General features: G+C 37.7%; 1 protein-coding gene and 1 non-coding gene across 2 annotated transcripts in view; both read left to right on the forward strand.

Annotated features, from left to right (window-relative positions):
- The window catches only part of LOC472988 (ankyrin repeat domain-containing protein 18B-like), a 77,103-nt gene that overhangs the window by 7,462 nt on the left and 49,099 nt on the right, over nucleotides 1-20,542 (forward strand). Inside the window, 6 exon segments of the mRNA XM_063788490.1 lie at nucleotides 2,511-2,625; nucleotides 8,954-9,127; nucleotides 13,416-13,522; nucleotides 14,315-14,452; nucleotides 17,365-17,432; nucleotides 19,933-19,984. Coding sequence (XP_063644560.1) covers nucleotides 2,511-2,625; nucleotides 8,954-9,127; nucleotides 13,416-13,522; nucleotides 14,315-14,452; nucleotides 17,365-17,432; nucleotides 19,933-19,984 — 654 coding nt within the window.
- LOC112204444 (U6 spliceosomal RNA) lies at nucleotides 16,138-16,240 on the forward strand. Its single transcript, XR_002938090.1, has one exon. It is a non-coding gene; the product is annotated as a U6 spliceosomal RNA (small nuclear RNA).

The raw sequence follows: 20,542 nt of genomic DNA on the forward strand, positions 1-20,542 counted from the left end.
TGCCCTTTACCCATCAATTCCATTGTAATAAAATACCTTCAGAAAATAGAGATACATGCACTTTTTTCCCCAGCATTTATGTTAACAAGAACCCATAGAATGGATATGTGGCCATTGAAGGTGGCAATAGGTAGAGAAGTATGTTGATGTGTGAAAATGCATTTTGTTACAGCCAGTGAGGAAAAAGAAATCAGTTTGCTTGCACGTACACACAAACATACTATGGTCTGGTGTTAGGCAAAACTATGTACAAAATAGGATAAAATTTGTAACTTCTGAGCATTTGTATTTTAAAGTTTTTTGTTCCTTTTTCTTACGTTTGATTTCTGAAGTGAGCATTTATAAAATTTCTAGTAAAAATATATTATTAATGGAATAAATTTTGGGAAGAGAGAAATGTGAATCTTGTATAGATAAAAATAATTTCTCACTATTTTTTATCATTATTATTGTGAGGGTTGTTATCTTGTTTGAACTTTTAGCTTCTTCAGAAGTAAAAAGGGAATCTTTTTATCTGCTTGCAGATTTTATGTATATACTTTATTATGTGTATATGTTTTTCTTATGTATAGATTCATTACATATAGGCAAACAATGATAGATTAATAATTTCATTATAGTTGCAGTCTTATAAAAATAACAAATAGCAAATATTATTACTATCACAAAAATATTGGTTTACAGAAGTTGTATTTAAAAATATTGAGCTCCCCAACTCTATTCTATCAATCCATTTATTCATCAAACATAACCTGAATATGTTATGTAGCAGACTTTTTGCACTATCTCCCAGGACCCTTCCATACTTAAAAACTTTGTTTACCTGTTCTGCCTCAGCAAGATGAGAGATTTAAAATGGGAATAGTAGGACTTAATCTTATTGAAGCTTTTCCTCCCACCTTTCAAGCAAAAGCATTTCTGAAGGTAGAAAACAATAAGAGATAAGCTTTAACTGCCCTTTTGAAAATTTATCAGTCTTAAATACTAATATTAATCATTGGAAAGTCTGATTTGCATGTATTCTGTAAATCTAAGTGTTCACTAAAATGAGCCATACCTGTTCATCTCAATCATGAGTTTCCTTTAGCTTCACGGTTTTTTTGTTTTGTTTTCTTTTGTTTGAGACAGAGTCTTATTCTGTTGCCTAGGCTCGAGTGCAGTGGCGTGATCTCAGCTCACTGCAACCTCTGCTGCCAAGGTTCAAGTGATTATCCTGCCTCAGCCTCCTGAGTAGCTGGGATTACAGGTGCTTGCTACCACGCCCAGCTAATTTTTGTAGTTTTAGTAGAGACGGGGTTTCACCATGTTAGCCAGGCTGGTCTTGAACTCCTGACCTACAGATCCACCCACCTTGGCCTCCCAAAGTGCTGGGATTACAGGCATGAGCCACCGCACCCGGACAGCTTCACATTTTTAAAAATCAGAGTAAGAAGTAATTTGTTTTAAAAATATGTTGTTATTTCAGTGCTCTTTCCTCATGGTACTTTTAGGAATTAAAATGTATTTAAGTGTCAATTAGGTGCCTAGAACTGCCCTAGACCTGCTGTGTATACAGTATTCTACTTACTGTAAGGCCTCATGGATTGTGTGATACCCTACTGTTTTCTATATTAAGAAGATGATTTTTAAATGCTACCAATTATAGTTATAAAAAATTATGAATTATAAATACTGTTCCAATATCAGATATTCTGAAATGTGACCTAATCTTTAAATCATCCTGCAAAATAGCAATAATTGTATCATTTTACTTAATTAAAATGTTTTTGTTAAGGAGTAGTAATAGTAATAATTATAACATCTGGCTGAGTGCGTGGCTCACAGCTGTTATTCCAGAACTTTGGAAAGCTGAGGTGGGAAGTTCCCACCATGCTAGGAGTTTGAGACCAGCCTGGGCAACAAAGTGACATTCCTACTCTACAAAAAAATTTTTAAAATTAGCTGATCATGCTGGTGCTCTCCTGTAGTCCCAGCTACTCAGGAGGCTGGGCAGGAGGATTGCTTGAGCCTGCGAGTTCCAGGCTGCAGTGAGGCATAAATACACCATTGCACTCCAGCCTGGGCAACAGAGCAAGACTGTCTCAACAAACAAAAATCTAACAATTATTGAGTTGTTGCTTGTTCTGGAAGTGGTTCTAAATGCTTTACATAGAGTCTCATTTAAGCATCACACTGGTGTCTTGTGAGCTAGCTGCTTTGTCATCTTTATTAATGAGGAAATTCAGGCACAGAAAGGCTAAGCAATAGCTGGTATGTGACCGAGTTCAAAGTGGAACTCAAACCCTAGTTGAACTGAATCCAAACACCAAGCTTATTCTATCCAAATAGGCTGCTGTTTCATTAAGGTAGGGAGCAGTAAGAGCTAATAAATATTGTACTTTCTTCAAAAGAAAATTGTTTGTTTTGAAGGCAGAGGAATAACATGCCATTCAATGTATACAATTACATGAACCATTGTAGGTTTTGAGATACTGCACTACATTTCCTGAAAACTCCTCTCGCTCACTTAGGACTGTTCTACATTTGGCCTGTGCCCATGGCCATGTGGAAGTGGTCACTCTCTTGCTGGGGAGAAGATGCCTGATTGACATCTGTGACAGACTAAACAGGACGTCTTTAATGAAGGTACATAGTAGCCAACTCTTTCAGCATGAAATACATTTGATTTAAATACATAGAATTAAAATGAATTTTATTTTATTATTATTATACTTTAAGTTTTAGGGTACTTGTGCACAATGTGCAAGTTAGTTAACATATGTATACATGTGCCATGCTGGTGTACTGCACCCATTAACTGGTCATTTAGCATTAGTATATCTCCTAATGCTATCCCTCCCCCCTCCCCCCACCACAACAGGCCCTGGTGTGTGATGTTCCCCTTCCTGTGTCCATGTGTTCTCATTGTTCAATTCCCACCTATGAGTGAGAACATGCAGCGTTTGGTTTTTTGCCCTTGCGATAGTTTACTGAGAATGATGATTTCCAATTTCATCCACGTCCCTACAAAGGACATGAACTCATCATTTTTATGGCTGCATAGTATTCCATGGTGTATATGTGCCACATTTTCTTAATCCAGTCTATCATTGTTGGACATTTGGGTTGGTTCCAAGTCTTTGCTATTGTGAATAGTGCCACAATAAACATACGTGTGCATGTGTCTTTATAGCAGCATGATTTATAATCCTTTGGGTATATACCCAGTAATGGGATGGCTGGATCAAATGGTATTTCTAGTTCTAGATCCCTGAGGAATCGCCATTCTGACTTCCACAATGGTTGAACTAGTTTACCGTCCCACCAACAGTGTAAAAGTGTTCCTATTTCTCCACATCCTCTACAGCACCTGTTGTTTCCTGACTTTTTAATGATTGCCAGTCTAACTGGTATGAGATGGTATCTCATTGTAGTTTTGATTTGCATTTCTCTGATGGCCAGTGATGATGAGCATTTTTTCATGTGTTTTTTGGCTGCATAAATGTCTTCTTTTGAGAAGTGTCTGTTCATGTCCTTCGCCCACTTTTTGATGGGGTTGTTTGTTTTTTTCTTGTAAATTTGTTTGAGTTCACTGTAGATTCTAGATATTAGCCCTTTGTCAGATGAGTAGGTTGCGAAAATTTTCTCCCATTTTGCAGGTTGCCTATTCACTCTGATGGTAGTTTCTTTTGCTGTGTAGAAGCTCTTTAGTTTAATTAGATCCCATTTGTCAATTTTGGCTTTTGTTGCCATTGCTTTTGGTGTTTTAGACATGAAATCCTTGCCCATGCCTATGTCCTGAATGGTAATGCCTAGGTTTTCTTCTAGGGTTTTTATGGTTTCAGGTCTAACATTTAAGTCTTTAATCCATCTTGAATTGATTTTTGTATAAGGTATAAGGAAGGGATCCAGTTTCAGCTTTCTACATATGGCTAGCCAGTTTTCCCAGCACCATTCATTAAATAGGGAATCCTTTCCCCATTGCTTGTTTTTCTCAGGTTTGTCAAAGATTAGATAGTTGTAGATATGCGGCATTATTTCTGAGGGCTCTGTTCTGTTCCATTGATCTATATCTCTGTTTTGGTACCAGTACCATGCTGTTTTGGTTACTGTAGCCTTGTAGTATAGTTTGAAGTCAGGTAGCATGATGCCTCCAGCTTTGTTCTTTTGGCTTAGGATTGACTTGGTGATGCGGGCTCTTTTTTGGTTCCATGTGAACTTTAAAATAGTTTTTTCCAATTCTGTGAAGAAAGTCATTTGTAGCTTGATGGGGATGGCATTGAATCTATAAATTACCTTGGGCAGTATGGCCATTTTCACGATATTGATTCTTCCTACCCATGAGCATGGAATGTTCTTCCATTTGTTTGTATCCTCTTTTATTTCCTTGAGCAGTGGTTTGTAGTTCTCCTTGAAGAGGTCCTTCACATCCCTTGTAAGTTGGATTCCTAGGTATTTTATTCTCTTTGAAGCAATTGTGAATGGGAGTTCACTCATGATTTGGCTCTCTGTTTGTCTGTTATTGGTGTATAAGAATGCTTGTGATTTTTGTACATTGATTTTGTATCCTGAGACTTTGCTGAAGTTGCTTATCAGCTTAAGGAGATTTTGGGCTGAGACAATGGGGTTTTCTAGATATACAATCATGTCCTCTGCAAACAGGGACAATTTGACTTCCTCTTTTCCTAATTGAATACCCTTTATTTCCTTCTCCTGCCTAATTGCCCTGGCCAGAACTTCCAACACTATGTTGAATAGGAGTGGTGAGAGAGGTCATCCCTGTCTTGTGCCAGTTTTCAAAGGGAATGCTTCCAGTTTTTGCCCATTCAGTATGATATTGGCTGTGGGTTTGTCATAGATAGCTCTTATTATTTTGAGATACGTCCCATCAGTACCTTATTTATTGAGAGTTTTTAGCATGAAGGTTGTTGAATTTTGTCAAAGGCCTTTTCTGCATCTATTGAGATAATCATGTGGTTTTTGTCTTTGGTTCTGTTTATATGCTGGATTACATTTATTGATTTGCGTATATTGAACCAGCCTTGCATCCCAGGGATGAAGCCCACTTGATCATGGTGGATAAGCTTTTTGATGTGCTGCTGGATTTGGTTTGCCAGTATTTTATTGAGGATTTTTGCATCAATGTTCATCAAGGATATTGGTCTAAAATTCTCTTTTTTGGTTGTGTCTCTGCCTGGCTTTGGTATCAGGATGATGCTGGCCTCATAAAATGAGTTAGGGAGGATTCCCTCTTTTTCTATTGACTGGAATAGTTTCAGAAGGAATGGTACCAGTTCCTCCTTGTACCTCTGGTAGAATTTGGCTGTGAATTCATCTGGTCCTGGACTCTTTTTGGTTGGTAAGCTATTGATTATTGCCACAATTTCAGAGCCTGTTATTGGTCTATTCAGAGATTCAACTTCTTACTGGTTTAGTCTTGGGAGGGTGTATGTGTCGAGGAATATATCCATTTCTTCTAGATTTTCTAGTTTATTTGCGTAGAGGTGTTTGTAGTATTCTCTGATGGTAGTTTGTATTTCTGTGGGATCAGTGGTGATATCCCCTTTATCATTTTTTATTGCATCTATTTGATTCTTCTCTCTTTTCTTCTTTATTAGTCTTGCTAGTGGTCTATCAATTTTGTTGATCCTTTCAAAAAACCAGCTCCTGGATTCATTAATTTTTTGAAGGGTTTTTTTTGTCTCTATTTCCTTCAGTTCTGCTCTGATTTTAGTTATTTCTTGCCTTCTGCCAGCTTTTGAATGTGTTTGTTCTTGCTTTTCTAGTTGTTTTAATTGTGATATTAGGATGTCAATTTTGGATCTTTTCTGCTTTCTCTTGTGGGCATTTAGTGCTATAAATTTCCCTCTACACACTGCTTTGAATGTGTCCCAGAGATTCTGGTATGTTGTGTCTTTGTTCTCGTTGGTCTCAAAGAATATCTTTATTTCTGCCTTCATTTCGTTATGTACCCAGTAGTCATTCAGGAGCAGGTTGTTCAGTTTCCATGTAGTTGAGCAGTTTTGAGTGAGTTTCTTAATCCTGAGTTCTAGTTTGATTGCACTGTGGTCTGAGAGATAGTTTGTTATAATTTCTTTTCTTTTACATTTGCTGAGGAGAGCTTTACTTCCACCTATGTGGTCAATTTTGGAGTAGGTGTGGTGTGGTGCTGAAAAAAATGTATATTCTGTTGATTTGGGGTGGAGAGTTCTGTAGATGTCTATTAGGTCTGCTTGGTGCAGAGCTGAGTTCAATTCCTGGGTATCCTTGTTAACTTTCTGTCTCGTTGATCTGTCTAATGTTGACAGTGGGGTGTTAAAATCTCCCATTATTATTGTGTGGGAGTCTAAGTCTGTTCATAGGTCACTCAGGACTTGCTTTATGAATCTGGGTACTTCTGTATTGGGTACATGTATATTTAGGATAGTTAGCTCTTCTTGTTGAATTGATCCCTTTACCATTATGTAATGGCCTTTTTGTCTCTTTGGATCTTTGTTGGTTTAAAGTCTATTTTATCAGAGACTAGGATTGCAACCCCTGCCTTTTTTTGTTTTCCATTTGCTTGGTAGATCTTCCTCCATCCTTTTATTTTGAGCCTATGTGTGTCTCTGCATGTGACATGGGTTTCCTGTATAAAGCACACTGATGGGTCTTGACTCTTTATCCAATTTGCCAGTCTGTGTCTTTTAATTGGAGCATTTAGTCCATTTACATTTAAAGTTAATATTGTTATGTGTGAATTTGATCCTGTCATTATGATGTTAGCTGGTTATTTTGCTCGTTAGTTGATGCAGTTTCTTCCTAGCCTCAATGGTCTTTACAATTTGGCATGATTTTGCAGTGGCTGGTACCGGTTGTTCCTTTCCATGTTTAGTGCTTCCTTCAGGAGCTCTTTTAGGGCAGGCCTGGTGATGACAAAATCTCTCAGCATTTGCTTGTCTGTAAAGTATTTTATTTCTCCTTCACTTATGAAGCTTAGTTTGGCTGGATATGAAATTCTGGGTTGAAAATTCTTTTCTTTAAGAATGTTGAATATTGGCCCCCACTCTCTTCTGGCTTGTAGAGTTTCTGCCAAGAGATCCGCTGTTAGTCTGATGGGCTTCCCTTTGTGGGTAACCCGACCTTTCTCTCTGGCTGCCCTTAACATTTTTTCTTTCATTTCAACTTTGGTGAATCTGACAATTATGTGTCTTGAGTTGCTCTTCTCGAGGAGTATCTTTGTGGCATTCTCTGTATTTCCTGAATTTGAATATTGGCCTGCCTTGCTAGATTGGGGAAGTTCTCCTGGATAATATCCTGCAGAGTGTTTTCCAGCTTGGTTCCATTCTCCCCGTCACTTTCAGGTACGCCAATCAGACATAGATTTGGTCTTTCACATAGTCCCATATTCCTTGGAGGCTTTGTTCATTTCTTTCTATTCTTTTTTCTCTAAACTTCCCTTCTCGCTTCATTTCATTTATTTCATCTTCCATCACTGATACCCTTTCTTCCAGTTGATCACTTCGGCTCCTGAGGCTTCTGCATTCTTTACATAGTTCTCGAGCCTTGGCTTTCAGCTCCATCAGCTCCTTTAAGCACTTCTTTGTATTGGTTATTCTAGTTATACGTTCATCTAAATTTTTTTCAAAGTTTTTAACTTCTTTGCCTTTGGTTTGAATTTCCTCCTGTAGCTCGGAGTAGTTTAATCGTCTGAAGCCTTCTTCTCTCAACTCAGCAAAGTCATTCTCCATCCAGCTTTGTTCTGTTACTGGTGAGGAACTGTGTTACTTTGCAGGAGGAGAGGCACTCTGCTTTCTAGAGTTTCCAGTTTTGCTGCTCTGTTTTTTTCCCCATCTTTGTGGTTTTATCTACTTTTGGTCTTTGATGATGGTGATGTACAGATGGGTTTTTGGTGTGGATGTCCCTTCTGTTTGTTAGTTTGCCTTCTAACAGACAGGACCCTCAGCTGCAGGTCTGTTGGAGTTTGCTAGAGGTCCACTCCAGACCCTGTTTGCCTGGGTATCAGCAGCGGTGGCTGCAGAACAGCGGATTTTCATGAACCCCGAATGCTGCTGTCTGATCATTCCTCTGGAAGTTTTGTCTCAGAGGAATATTCGGCTGTGTGAGGTGTCAGTCTGCCCCTACTGGGGGGTGCCTCCCAGTTAGGCTGCTTGGGGGTCAGGGGTCAGGGACCCACTTGAGGAGGTGGTCTGCCCGTTCTCAGATCTCCAGCTGTGTGCTGGGAGAAGCACTGCTCTCTTCAAAGCTGTCAGACAGGAACATTTAAGTCTGCAGAGGTTACTGCTGTCTTTTTGTTTGTCTGTGCCCTGCCCCCAGAGGTGGAGCCTACAGAGTTAGGCAGGCCTCCTTGAGCTGTGGCAGGCTCCACCCAGTTCGAACTTCCCGGCTGCTTTGTTTACCTAAGCAAGACTGGGCGATGGCGGGTGCCCCTCCCCCGGCCTTGCTGCTGCCTTGCAGTTTGATCTCAGACTGCTGTGCTAGAAATCAGTGAGACTCCGTGGGCATAGGTCTCTCCGAGCCATGTGCGGGATATAATCTCCTGGTGTGCCTTTTTTTAAGCCCGTCAGAAAAGCGCAGTATTAGGGTGGGAGTGACCCGATTTTCCAGGTGCCATCTGTTACCCTTTTCTTTGACTAGGAAAGGGAACTCCCTGACCCCTTGTGCTTCCCGAGTGAGGCAATGCCTCGCCCTGCTTCGGCTCGCACACGGTGTGGCGCACCCACTGTCCTGCACCCACTGGCACTCCCTAGTGAGATGAACCCGGTACCTCAGATGGAAATGCAGAAATCACCCGTCTTCTGTGTCACTCATGCTGGGAGCTGTAGACTGGAGCTGTTCCTATTCAGCCATCTTGGCTTTTCCACCGAATTAAAATGAATTTTTCTCATTTAAATTAGCTAGCTGGTGGAACCTGTGGAATATGTATTTTGAATTATTAGAATTTATAGTCTAATTTTTTATCTAACACTAATAGGCTGTACACTGCCAGGAAGAGGCTTGTGCCATTATTTTCCTGGAACATGGTGCCAATCCAAACATTAAGGATATCTACAGCAACACTGCTCTCTATTATGCTGTGTATAATAAGGGGACTTCACTGGCGGAAAAACTGCTTTCCCACCATGCAAATATTAAAGCACTAAACAAGGTACAGATCAGTCAACTTTCTTTTCAAAATGTTTGTTTTAACATTGACATAGGTAAGAGTCAATTTTTCATATTTGGAACTCAAGTTTTCCTGAATGAAAATGTTTTGAAATAACTTAATTGTCTAAAATTTTACTTTAAATATTGATACTTTTAAAGAAGTATTAGAGGGCACAGCTATTTTAGTGCACTTATGGGAAGTATTTGTGAATTTGTTAAGGTAAAACTTCTTTTTAAGTATTTGTTTCCTACCCCTGGTGTATTTTTTTTCTAATTAGTGTAAAAACATCACAGGAAAAAAAATTGCCCTGGAAATAGGCTTTATCTTAAAACTCAAAACTAAAACAACTTACAATAAATGGAAGTCTTGCTGCTGCTGACGGTCTTCTAACAAAATGGATGTATCTTTCATGGGCAAGGTTTAAGAGGGAAAAATAGGAAGGGAAAAGGAGAGCAATCAAAAACATGCAGGTCACTTGGAAATTAGGTAATGAGGGAAAATGCCAAGAAGAGGTTTTGTTTTTTAGTTTGTTTTTTTTCCAGTTTATGTATTGAGACAAAACACTCTTCAGCTTTGAGGTAATCATTTTTGGTTTGGTAAAAAGAGTGACTGAAACTTGCCTAAAGATTAATTTTTAGAGGACTCTGAGGAAACCAGATTGGCAGTGAATATACAGTGATGAAGTGAGAAACACTTCAGCAAAGGGTGGAACAAATTAGTAACTGACTTTCTACACATCCCAGCAAAAACAGCCACTTAGCTAAGAGTCTAAACTCTCCTTTCAAATCTAGAATATCTTGGTGGGAAGGTGGGAGATGAGCAGCTTATAAATAGCAAAATCAACTGGGATTTTGAGTTTACTTGTCCCTGTTATACCCACACCCAGGAAAATTCACTGGAGTTTTAATACATAACTCTTATCTCATACTCTTCTCTCTGGCCACATCCCAAGCTAATAAAGGATATTGGCTGTGTGGGTGAGAGATGAAACTGAAGTGACTGTCTGCTGCAGTAATTCTCAGCTAGAATTGTGCATTACAGTGACCTCGGGAAATTTTGTTAAAAGTCTACAAGTGTAGGCTTTCCCCTGAGGATTTTGATGTAATAGATCTAATAAGTTCTGAACATGTATGGTTAAAAATATTTTCTTGAAGCCATGCACAGTGGCATGCTCCTGTAGTCCAGCTACTCAGGAGGCTGAGGTGGGAGGATTGCTTGAGCCTAGGAGTTTGAGTCCAGCCTGAGGTGGGCAGATCTCGAGGTCAGGAGATGGAGACCATCCTGGCTAACACGGTGAAACCCCATCTCTATTAAAAATACATAGTAAGACTCTTGTCTCTTACAACAAGAGCAAAAAAAAAAAAAAAACCTAAGTGTTCGAATACACTCCTGATTAAGAAGCACAGAATAGATAAGTGCAGTATATAAATTCCCGTATCTCAAAGACATAAGAAATCTCTAAAAGAGTTGGCATTTGATAGGTGCTACTTTCTTCAAAGTTCTCTTTTCCAATAACATTAACCTGACTTAATCTGTCTTTCTCTACGTTTGTGACTGGGAAGTGAAAGGAAATATCACTGGCAACATCTCTCAGCTTACAGAATAACACCTTTTGCTTCCCACCATGAATCATTCACTGCCATTCAGAAAGTTTTTAGCAATTTACTTGTGAGTAATCTTTCAACAAGTAGAGACTGACCCTTTCACCATTTCATGTTCCTTTGTCACCATTCAAGCGATTATGTGTCAACAAGTGTTCATTACAAGTGAAATTTTCTCAATTAGATCAGTAGCAGATCTTGAACCTTTTTTTTTCAGTTGCAGTTGTATTAGGGACTATCTCAGTATGTCTATTAAGTTTATAGAGCTTTGGCATTATCAGGATGTCAGTTTTAAACACTGAAATCCTTGAAGTCAGTGAGAATACAATAGGAATTATTTTAATAATTTAGTTTCAGCATTCCTATGAACTAATTATCTATTTGGTTAACAATCTGGGAAAATTATATACACATAGATTGCAAATGAATAAATGTTGGGAAAATTCTTGAGGTGGGTATTATGAGTGTTAACAGCAATTTTTATTATGTATATATCAGGGCCTGAGTTTTTTTATTAAACATATGATACTAGAAAAAGAAAAAGTTCCACAGGCAAGTACTTGGTTTATACACAATCATTTAGCAACACATTCATAGCAAATATAAAAACACAAGGGCTGTAGTCTAAATGTGGCATATAGATTTGTTCTTTGCCTCTTTGAATTGATTCAACATGTAAACTTTAGTGGACTCATGCAGAAATCTGGACATCAGGCTTAAGAATCAAATCTGGTGTCCCCTGAACCGCATCACTGCTTGGTCTGCTGTGCAGAGGTTGCCCTGTGTAGGAGGCACATATTCTCCAGTTTGCTACTGTGTCCACCTGAGTACTTCACTTACTTAGGTAACCTCCTTCATCCTTATAAGTATTTGAGTTTACAACTCCTTTTTTATCGTATGTTTTCATAAAGAATTCAAGGTTTTCAAGACACCATTGGTTCATAATATATAGTCTATATAAGTCCCTCAATTATAGAGTTGAATTTTAGAATTCAGAAGTTTTTTTAACTCTTTTTTATATCTGTACCACAAATAGTCATCTGCTCATAAGAATGCCTACCTGTTTTTTTATATCTATACCACAAATAGTCATCTGCTCATAAGAATGCCTAGAAGCCTTTTTAGGTTATTCCTGCTGAGAAGTGGATAGATTATGAATATTGCAGACATTATATCTTTCTTCTCAGCAATGTCCCTTAAAAATACAAGTGATGGCTGGGTGCGATGGCTCATGCCTGTAATCCCAGCACTTTGGGAGGCCAAGGCAGACAGATCACAAGGTCAGGAAATGGAGACCATCCTGGCTAACACGGTGAAACCCCGTCTGTACTAAAAATACAAAAAATTAGCCGGGTGTGGTGGCAGGCACCTGCAGTTCCAGCTACTTGGGAGGCTGAGGCAAGAGAATGGCATGAACTCAGGAGGTGGAGTTTGCAGTGAGTGGCGATCATGCCACTGCACTCCAGCCTGGGTGACAGTGTGAGACCCCATTTCAAAAGACAAAAATGCAAGTGAGTTACTGGCTTTTATTATGCTAGAAATAAGCCCTATACATCAGTATTAGAACTTTTTTTGATAAGCCATTGTATTTTTATTTCTGATTTATATTTTGCCTAAAGTAAAAAAAAGTTAAATAGCAATTTAAATGGAAATCAATACAAATGGATTTAAAAAGTAAAGTTGCATTAGCATCCCAGGATTATCATTATAATTGAGAATAGAATTTCTTACTGAGCTTTGCTTTTTAATATTTATTTTCAAAAATTTTTAACTGGTCTGTCTTACACAGAACATACTGAGCTTTCTAATAGTTAAGATTAAAATCTATCCTCTTGTATTAGGAAAAATCCCATGACTATTTAATAATAAGGAAAATAAGTGATTTTGAAGCCAATCTCTCTTAATTCAGAGCTCATTTCCTTAGTGGCCCCTTTGGATCAGGAGTGCCTGACATTGGCATCCTGACACCATTGATAGAAGTAAATCAAGCAAGTTTGTGCCACCCAGAGGAAACCTCCACTTGTATTGGGAAGCTCTGGCAACTGTATCCCTGAAACTCTAGTTCCTAAAATGTTAATGTTTGCCACAAAAAGTATTGTCAAATTGAGATTAGGCAAAGTTCAAGGGATTTCTAGATTGTTGGCCATGTAATATAATTTTGTAATACTTCTCAAATGCAGATGATCATGGAATCTTTTTGTTGGGGTGCAGTTCTTCTGGTAAAACAAATATTCTTCGAAATATAGTTTAAGAAACACGGCTCTAGAGATAATAATTTAGACCATTAATTTATTTTAAAATCTTAAAGCATTCACTACTATGTCTTAGGTTTTAGGGTTATAGAGAAAAAAGATACAGCCCTTGCCCTCGAGAAGCTCTTGGTTTCAGTGGGAAACAATGAAATAATTACAATGTACTGTGCTAAATGCTGAGACAGAAACAAGGATTTTTGGGACTGGTAAAAAAGGGAGTTTTGGAGATGACCGAAGTTAATGTGGGGAGGCAGAGGAGGGGTGTTCACAAGACAGTGTGTGGGAAAGCACAGAGGAGTGAAAAGGACGGGACTGCTTTGCATTTACTTTCTCTCTATATTGCATGTTTAAGTTCATAGCATCTTATAGAAGATTTTTAGTTCAGTTGAGAAATACATAATTTTGTGAATTATAAATTGTTTTTGCTTTTTACAGGAGGGAAACACTCCACTTTTGTTTGCCATAAATTCTGGGAGACAGCATGTGGTGGAATTCTTATTGAAGAACCAGGCAAATATACATTCCGTTGACAATTTCAGAAGGTGCAATAGTTTTTGTTTTTGGTTTGTTTTTTTTTTTCCTAAAAATCTGAGTGTTCTAGAGTGGTAAGAGTCACTGAAGTCAGAACTGTTAATAAGATTTAACTTATAATTATTGGCATATAGTAAAAAATAACATGAATAATCAGTTAGGTAGAAAAGCAGTTATTTGGACTGAGCAACATAAAAAACAGTATATAGTAGGATTCATCTTCTCTTATAGACTGTTATTTGTAATTTGATGTTTTTGGTCCTGCAATCTTATATTAGCTAAAGGGGTTTTGTATTTTATTAATTTTATAAAGTGTAGACTTTAACTTTCAGTTTACAACTACTGCTATTACCATTATCATTATTATTATCATTATTGTTGTTGCTGTTGTTTTCAGTATGCAGATAGCTCTTACTTATTTGATCCCTAGCTGACTTTGAATTACAATATATCAGACTAGGAAAGCAATGGGGAAATCTTCATCTAAATCTTTGCCTACTTTAGATAAGTGACCTCAGCACAGTTTCTTGGCCATCAAAGGACTATAAATTAGCAACTTGTATTATGTCATATCCCAATGGAACATGAAGCTTGCTTGTTGTCCCTGCCTTTTAGCCTTGGTGGTAATTTACCCAGATGAACACTTTAGCACCCAAGATGCTTATACACATAAGCTAGTACATGTAAATGGTTATTATGTTTATCCTGACAGGCAAGATATGAAATTGGTAAAATGTATCCAATTTGCCAATTAAATATCTTTATTAAAGTTCTTAAGTGCTGTTATTTCTTTATTATTTTAGAACAGCCCTCATGCTTGCAGTACAGCATAGCTCGTCAAGTATCATCAGCCTCCTCCTTCAACAAAATATAAGTATCTTTTCTCAAGACATGTTTGGCCAAATGGCCGAGGATTATGCTGTTTGTTGTGATTTGAGAAGGTATGTGCTTATATTAAAAGACCGGTTAATACTAAATTAAGGTTTAAAATAATTACAACTATTGCATCTTATATATTAGGTGACAGATCATAATTTGGTTGAGGTAGTTTGGAATGGCAACAAGTTAGTCCACTTTTTAGCCAGAAATCAAACAGAAATCTAGACTAGTTAGAAGTAGCAATGAGTGCAAGATTCTTTCTGGACTTTTAAAGACCTTTATCCCTAGGGATCTCAGTGTTCATTTTATTCCAAGTATAACCCTTATATGTGAGATAGAAATAATGTCACATCTTTTACTTTTTCTTTCTTTCTTTCTTTTTTTTTTGTTTTTGAGACAATGTCTCACTATGTTACTCATGTTCCTGAGCTCAGGTGATTCTCCTGCCTTGGTCTCGCAAACTGCTAGCCATCGTGCCTGGCCTGACTTTTCTAATTAGTTATTGGGTCTTGAAATGTCCACTTTAGCAGAAAATCTTGTATTATCCCCTGAGGCTATCTCCTATGCCTTCCTCCTTTGAATTTTTCAAAAAGCTAAGGGGTTCCCTAAGCCCAAGGAAGACAATCTTGCTTTACAAGTCAGAAGAAGGGGGGAAAAGGCCATTCTAATCATTCTGTTGTTTCCATTGATTCACTTACTGTATTGCTGCCATTGTAACTGGTCCTGCAATCTGGTAATGATTGACTTTTGCCACCAGGATGCCCTTACTGATTCAGATCCATCACTCTTCATGGTGACTCATACACAGAGTCCACAGCTACAGTGTTTTGTTTTGTTTTGCTTTTTTGAGACGGAGTCTTGCTCAGTCGCCCAGCCTGGAGTGCAGTGGCACAATCTCAGCTCTCTGTAAGCTCCCCCTCCCAGGTTCACGCCATCCTCCTGCCTCAGCCTCCCAAGTAACTGGGACTACAGGTGTCCACCACCATCCCTGGCTAATTTTTTTTTGTATTTTTAGTAGAGACGGGGTTTCACCATGTTAGCCAGGATGGTCTCAATCTCCCGACCTCATGATCCACCCGTCTCAGCCTCCCAAAGTGCTGTGATTACAGGCATGAGCCACTGCACCCAGCCCACAGCTACAGTGTTTTTTAGTTCATGTACATAGGCTCAGCCATTGTTCCCAGCACCCTGCTCTGGCAGCGAGGCCTCCTGGCTCTAGCCACACACATAGTGGTAAATTGACCTTCCCCCAACATTAAAAATCTTATTTGTAGCCCACCTCTTGGCTAGGCTTAGCCTATACCTTCATGGTATGTTATCCTTTGAGACCAGTGTCCATTTTCTCTAGCAAATATTAATTGGAATTTTACTCAATGGTTAGGGATGTTCAAATAATGTTGCAGGAAGAGAGAAGAGGTCCCTTTGCCTTTTGTTATCACATCTGTACCTTGAGGCTTTTTTCTGACCTGTGTAGCAGCTTTTGTTAGATAGCAAAATGTTCCACATTATCCTTCAATAGAGTAATGGGCACCTTGGAGTTGGCCCCTCAAGTAATGTGTTTCCATAATAATGAAAATCTCTCAGGCTACTTGCATCTCTACCTCAAGTATTTAAAATATTTTAAAATTTTACCTCACAGAAGTCATTCAATAGAATTCTCTGTATCTAAAGTAGGTAATTTGGATTTAACAGAGCTAAGCCTTACCCATGACTCATCAGTATCCATGTATAAAACAGGGCTTTATACTTGTTTCAGCAGCACATATTCTGAAATTGGATCAATACAGAACAGATAAGCATGCCTGCTGCCTAAGGAGGGCACACAAATTCAGAAAGCATTCCACATATTACACAGTCCCCAGAAGGTCATTTGACTATTTGTTAACTAGCTTCTAGGAAACAATGTGAGTCAAACCAAAACAGGAGACACCCGAGATGGAAATTGTTATTATGATCATTATAAAAGTATTCATGTAAGGTGATCTGTGAAATGAGAACAGAGCTGAGTAGCACATGGGATGTTATATGCAAATATGTTGTTAGTACATGACTTGGAAATGAGGAAACATCAACTTGCATCTCTTTCATGGAACTGAAAAACAATACAAGCAGGGCTTTGTCTTGTATGTCAGTCGGAGAGGACCAAGAAGATGCAGCCCCTAACACAGACCTGCTGGCTCTGAGTTTGAGGAGGTAGAGAAGGAATGGTAGTTGTCCCAGCCAGGTTTTGACACCTATTAGTTTTCTGCCCTTGGTGTGATTGATGAGCTCAGTAATAGGGGACAATTAGGTTATATGTTTTAATGAGATAATAATATATTTATATATAAATTTAGTTACAAGTTATGAACTAGCTAAAATGCTCTGAACTACAAGCCGCAATGAATAGAACTAATATAACCAAAATTAGCACATTCTCTGAAAACCGTGACATTCAAATATTAGAACCTATGGAAAAACACTCATCAGGTTTTATTTGAGATTCCAAAATGGTTTCAGCAATGCAGTTCAAGAATAAATTTTTCCATTGCTTTACTATTTCTCTGAACATTTAAACATGTTATCTCATTACATCCTCCTAACGACCTAGTGAAGTCAAGTAGTAAAATCTTTATTTTTTGGAAGAAGCCATGGAGCCTAAGAGAAGCAACTGGTCTGAAAATAAAATACCTATTGGTTACAGAGAGAGGACTTACTCTGAATGCAGGACAGTTTCCAGACTGTTAAGCTAGCTAACTAGAATTAATTTACTGAGCTATGCTTTTCTCAGTTTATGAGTACTTCCTGTTTTTCTTCTTTAATTAGAAGCTTAATAAGTATATAGAGCTTAAAATTTTAAAGTGTATTGGACATTAGAGTTCTGATATTAGCTCTGATATTGTCTGAAATGCTTTAAGAATTTAATCTGTTTGGTAGAGATTTTTCATATCACTATTAAAATACTAATTTTATTTATTACATTTATTATGCATAGCATTCAACAACAAATTTTGGAACATAAAAATAAGAAACTTAAAAATCATCTTTGAAATGACAATCAAGGTAAGACTTCTGATAGTAAATTTCTGATTTCCCTTGGTGATCTTACTGATTTTAAAAAAGCAAAATTACAGGCCAGGCATGGTGGCTCACACGTGTAATCCCAGCACTTTGGGAGGCTGAGGCGGGTGGATCACCTGAGGTCAGGATTTTGAGACCAGCCTGGCTAACATGGTGAAACCCCATGTCTACTCAAAATACAAAAATTAGCTGGGTGTCATGGCGGGCGCCTGTAATCCCAGCTACTCGGGAGGCTGAGGCAGGAGAATCACTTGAACCCGGGAAGTGGAGGTTGCAGTGAGGTCAGATTGCACCACTGCACTCCAGCCTGGATGGAAAAGCAAGACTCTATCTCCAAAGAAAACAAAAAAAGTAAGATTACATATTTTTAATCATAAAAGAGCAGTTTAAAATATATATATTTATATATAAAATTTTTTAAATTTCTTTAGTTTAGAATTCAGAGTTATTTAAGAAGTTAGTTGTAGCTAATTCTCAGTCTCAAACAGTATTGTCTGAAAAAATTCATTTACCTACTAATGATTCCTGAAATTCTACATATTTTTGTATTAATATAAATAAGAAATTAGATTAAGTTAATATGTTGCATTTTCCTCTATACATTGTTACAAATTAGACTTGTTATGCAAATGGATCTTCTATTTAATTTTTATAGTAAATGGTTTGCATTTAGTAAATAAATCTTAATTACAGTTGATTCTTGAATATTGTGGGGGTTAGGGACTCTGATCCCTGTGGAGTTGAAAATCTGAGTACAACTTCAACTCCTTCCAAATGTAACTACTAATAACCTACCATTGACTGGAAACTTTAGTGATAAACAGTGAACACGTATTTGTATGTGTTGCATTATTACATACTATGCTTTTAGAATAAAGTAAGCTAGAGAAATGAAGCTGTTATAAAGAAAATCATAGAAAATTAAAAAAATATACTTACTATCCATAAACATAAGTGAATCCTCCCAAAGGTCTTCATCTTTATCATCTTCAGGTTGATTAGGCTGAGGAGGAAGAAAATGGTTGGTTTTGCTGTCTCTGAGTTGCAGAAGCAGAAGAAAAATCTGCATATAAGTGGACCCTTGCAGTTCAAACTCTTGTTGTTCAAGAGTCAACTGCATTACATAGGAATTTGTGTCACTAAGAAAGTAACTGTCTTTAGAACTAGGAATTCGAAAATCCCATTCTGATACCATAAACAAATGGCAATAAGAATCATAAAATGGAGCCAGTGTGCACCCATACAAATAGAAGACTATTTTTGAAGATACCTACTGAATGCAGAAGACAGAAAAGTAATTCCTTTCCAAGAAGCAGAAGTTATGTTACATATTCTTATACAAACAAGGTCTATTTTTAATTTATTCACCGTTAAGTTGGAACTTCATGAGATATATTCACTTCTTAGAACAAGCTGTGTTTTTTTATGTGCTGGGTAATTATCATAATAATAGTAATTTTATTGGAACAAAATAATCTGTTACCAGGCTGGGCGTGGTGGCTCATGTGTAATCCCAGCACATGGGAGGCCAAGGAAGGCAGATCACTTGAGGTCAGGAGTTTGAGACCAGCCTGGCCAACATGGTGAAACCGTATCTCTACTAAAAGTACAAAAATTAGCCAGGCAGGGGAGTGGGCACCTGTATTCCCAACTACTCAGGAGGCTGAGGCAGGAGAATTGCTTGAACCTGGGAGGTGGAGATTGCAGTGAGCCGAGAATGCACCACTGCACTCCAGCCTGGGTGACAGAGCAAGACTCCATCTCAAAAAAAAAAAAAAAAAGTTACTCTGTTACCATTAGGCAAAAGATAATCATAATAAATATTCCAATAGCCAAACTCTAGGCTCAAAAAATCATAATAAAATTATAAAAATGGTTCACAATAACAAAAATATAACACCTAATGCATTGTACAATCTGAACTATATAAAGACACCTTTAATTTAGTACATATTTATCAAACCACTTCTATAAGTTAGGTTTGGCAAATTGCAGGAGACAAAGATGGAATTGACATAGTTTTTGTCTTTAAGGTGCTCATAATAGAATATAGATAACTTTAATTTTTGTGTTTTTTCAACAGAATTTTTAAGAAAAATATTTTAATTCATTCAAATACTTGTCCACTTAAATAATAACTATCATGTATCTGTTATAGACTAAGCATTTTCCAATGTTTCAAAATGCATTTAAAAACTAGAGTTAGGAGATTGTTATTACCACTGTTATTTATTTTATTTACTACCTGAAATAGTGCTTACTGTGTGTCCAATGTCATCTGGGAGCTTACAGTTATTTATTACGTATGCATCATGTTCAGTATGTGCCAGGCATGTTTATGTTTGTGGTGATGAATGCAATCTTCTAAAATGTGGGTAGGATTTAGGGTAAGTGTGTAGAGTGAGTGGAACTTTGCCAGGTAAGGAGGCAGAGGGATGATGCTTGGCAGAAAGAGTATCTAACAAGCTTGCATGTTTGACAGAAGCAGCAGCCATGAAGAATGAAAGTTTTAAAACACAAGGAGCAAGTTCAAAAGATAGGACACCTGAGTGAACTTTGTAGAGTTTATGAGCAGTTCAAATTTACTAGTGCAAAAAAAAATATGGAGTGCTTGGTAATGAGGTGAAAATAGCTTATAGTTATTATTTATTATGTATTTATTATGTTTAGTATGTGTCAGTGAAGGCAAGCTTAGGAAAGACTTTGTTGTTGTTTTACCTGTGTCTAGAAACCAGTTCAATAAAAGACTTTTAATAGTATAGAAATGAGTAGATCTTATGCTGTAGGCCAGGGGAATCTTCTGAGGTAGAATGCTTTTGGCTGCAAATACTAGAAGACCTAACAGTGGCCAAAACCATAAGAACCAGACTTGTTTTGGTTGTCCGGTGTTATTATTGGATCCCACTTGTTCCTCTTTCAGCTATGCTGTTCGCAGTGTCTTGTTCATGTCTCCCTTCATGGTTGGCTACTTAGCAACAACTCCAAACATCATGTTCTCACAAGACAGTATCTAAAGGCTGGAAGGGATGCTTTTCTTCACGTGTCTTTTAAATTGGGAGAAAACTTGCAGGGGACTTTTTGTAATTTTGTTT

The sequence above is a fragment of the Pan troglodytes genome, chromosome 11 (assembly GCF_028858775.2).
Source record: "Pan troglodytes isolate AG18354 chromosome 11, NHGRI_mPanTro3-v2.0_pri, whole genome shotgun sequence".
Taxonomy (NCBI): Eukaryota; Metazoa; Chordata; class Mammalia; order Primates; family Hominidae; genus Pan; species Pan troglodytes.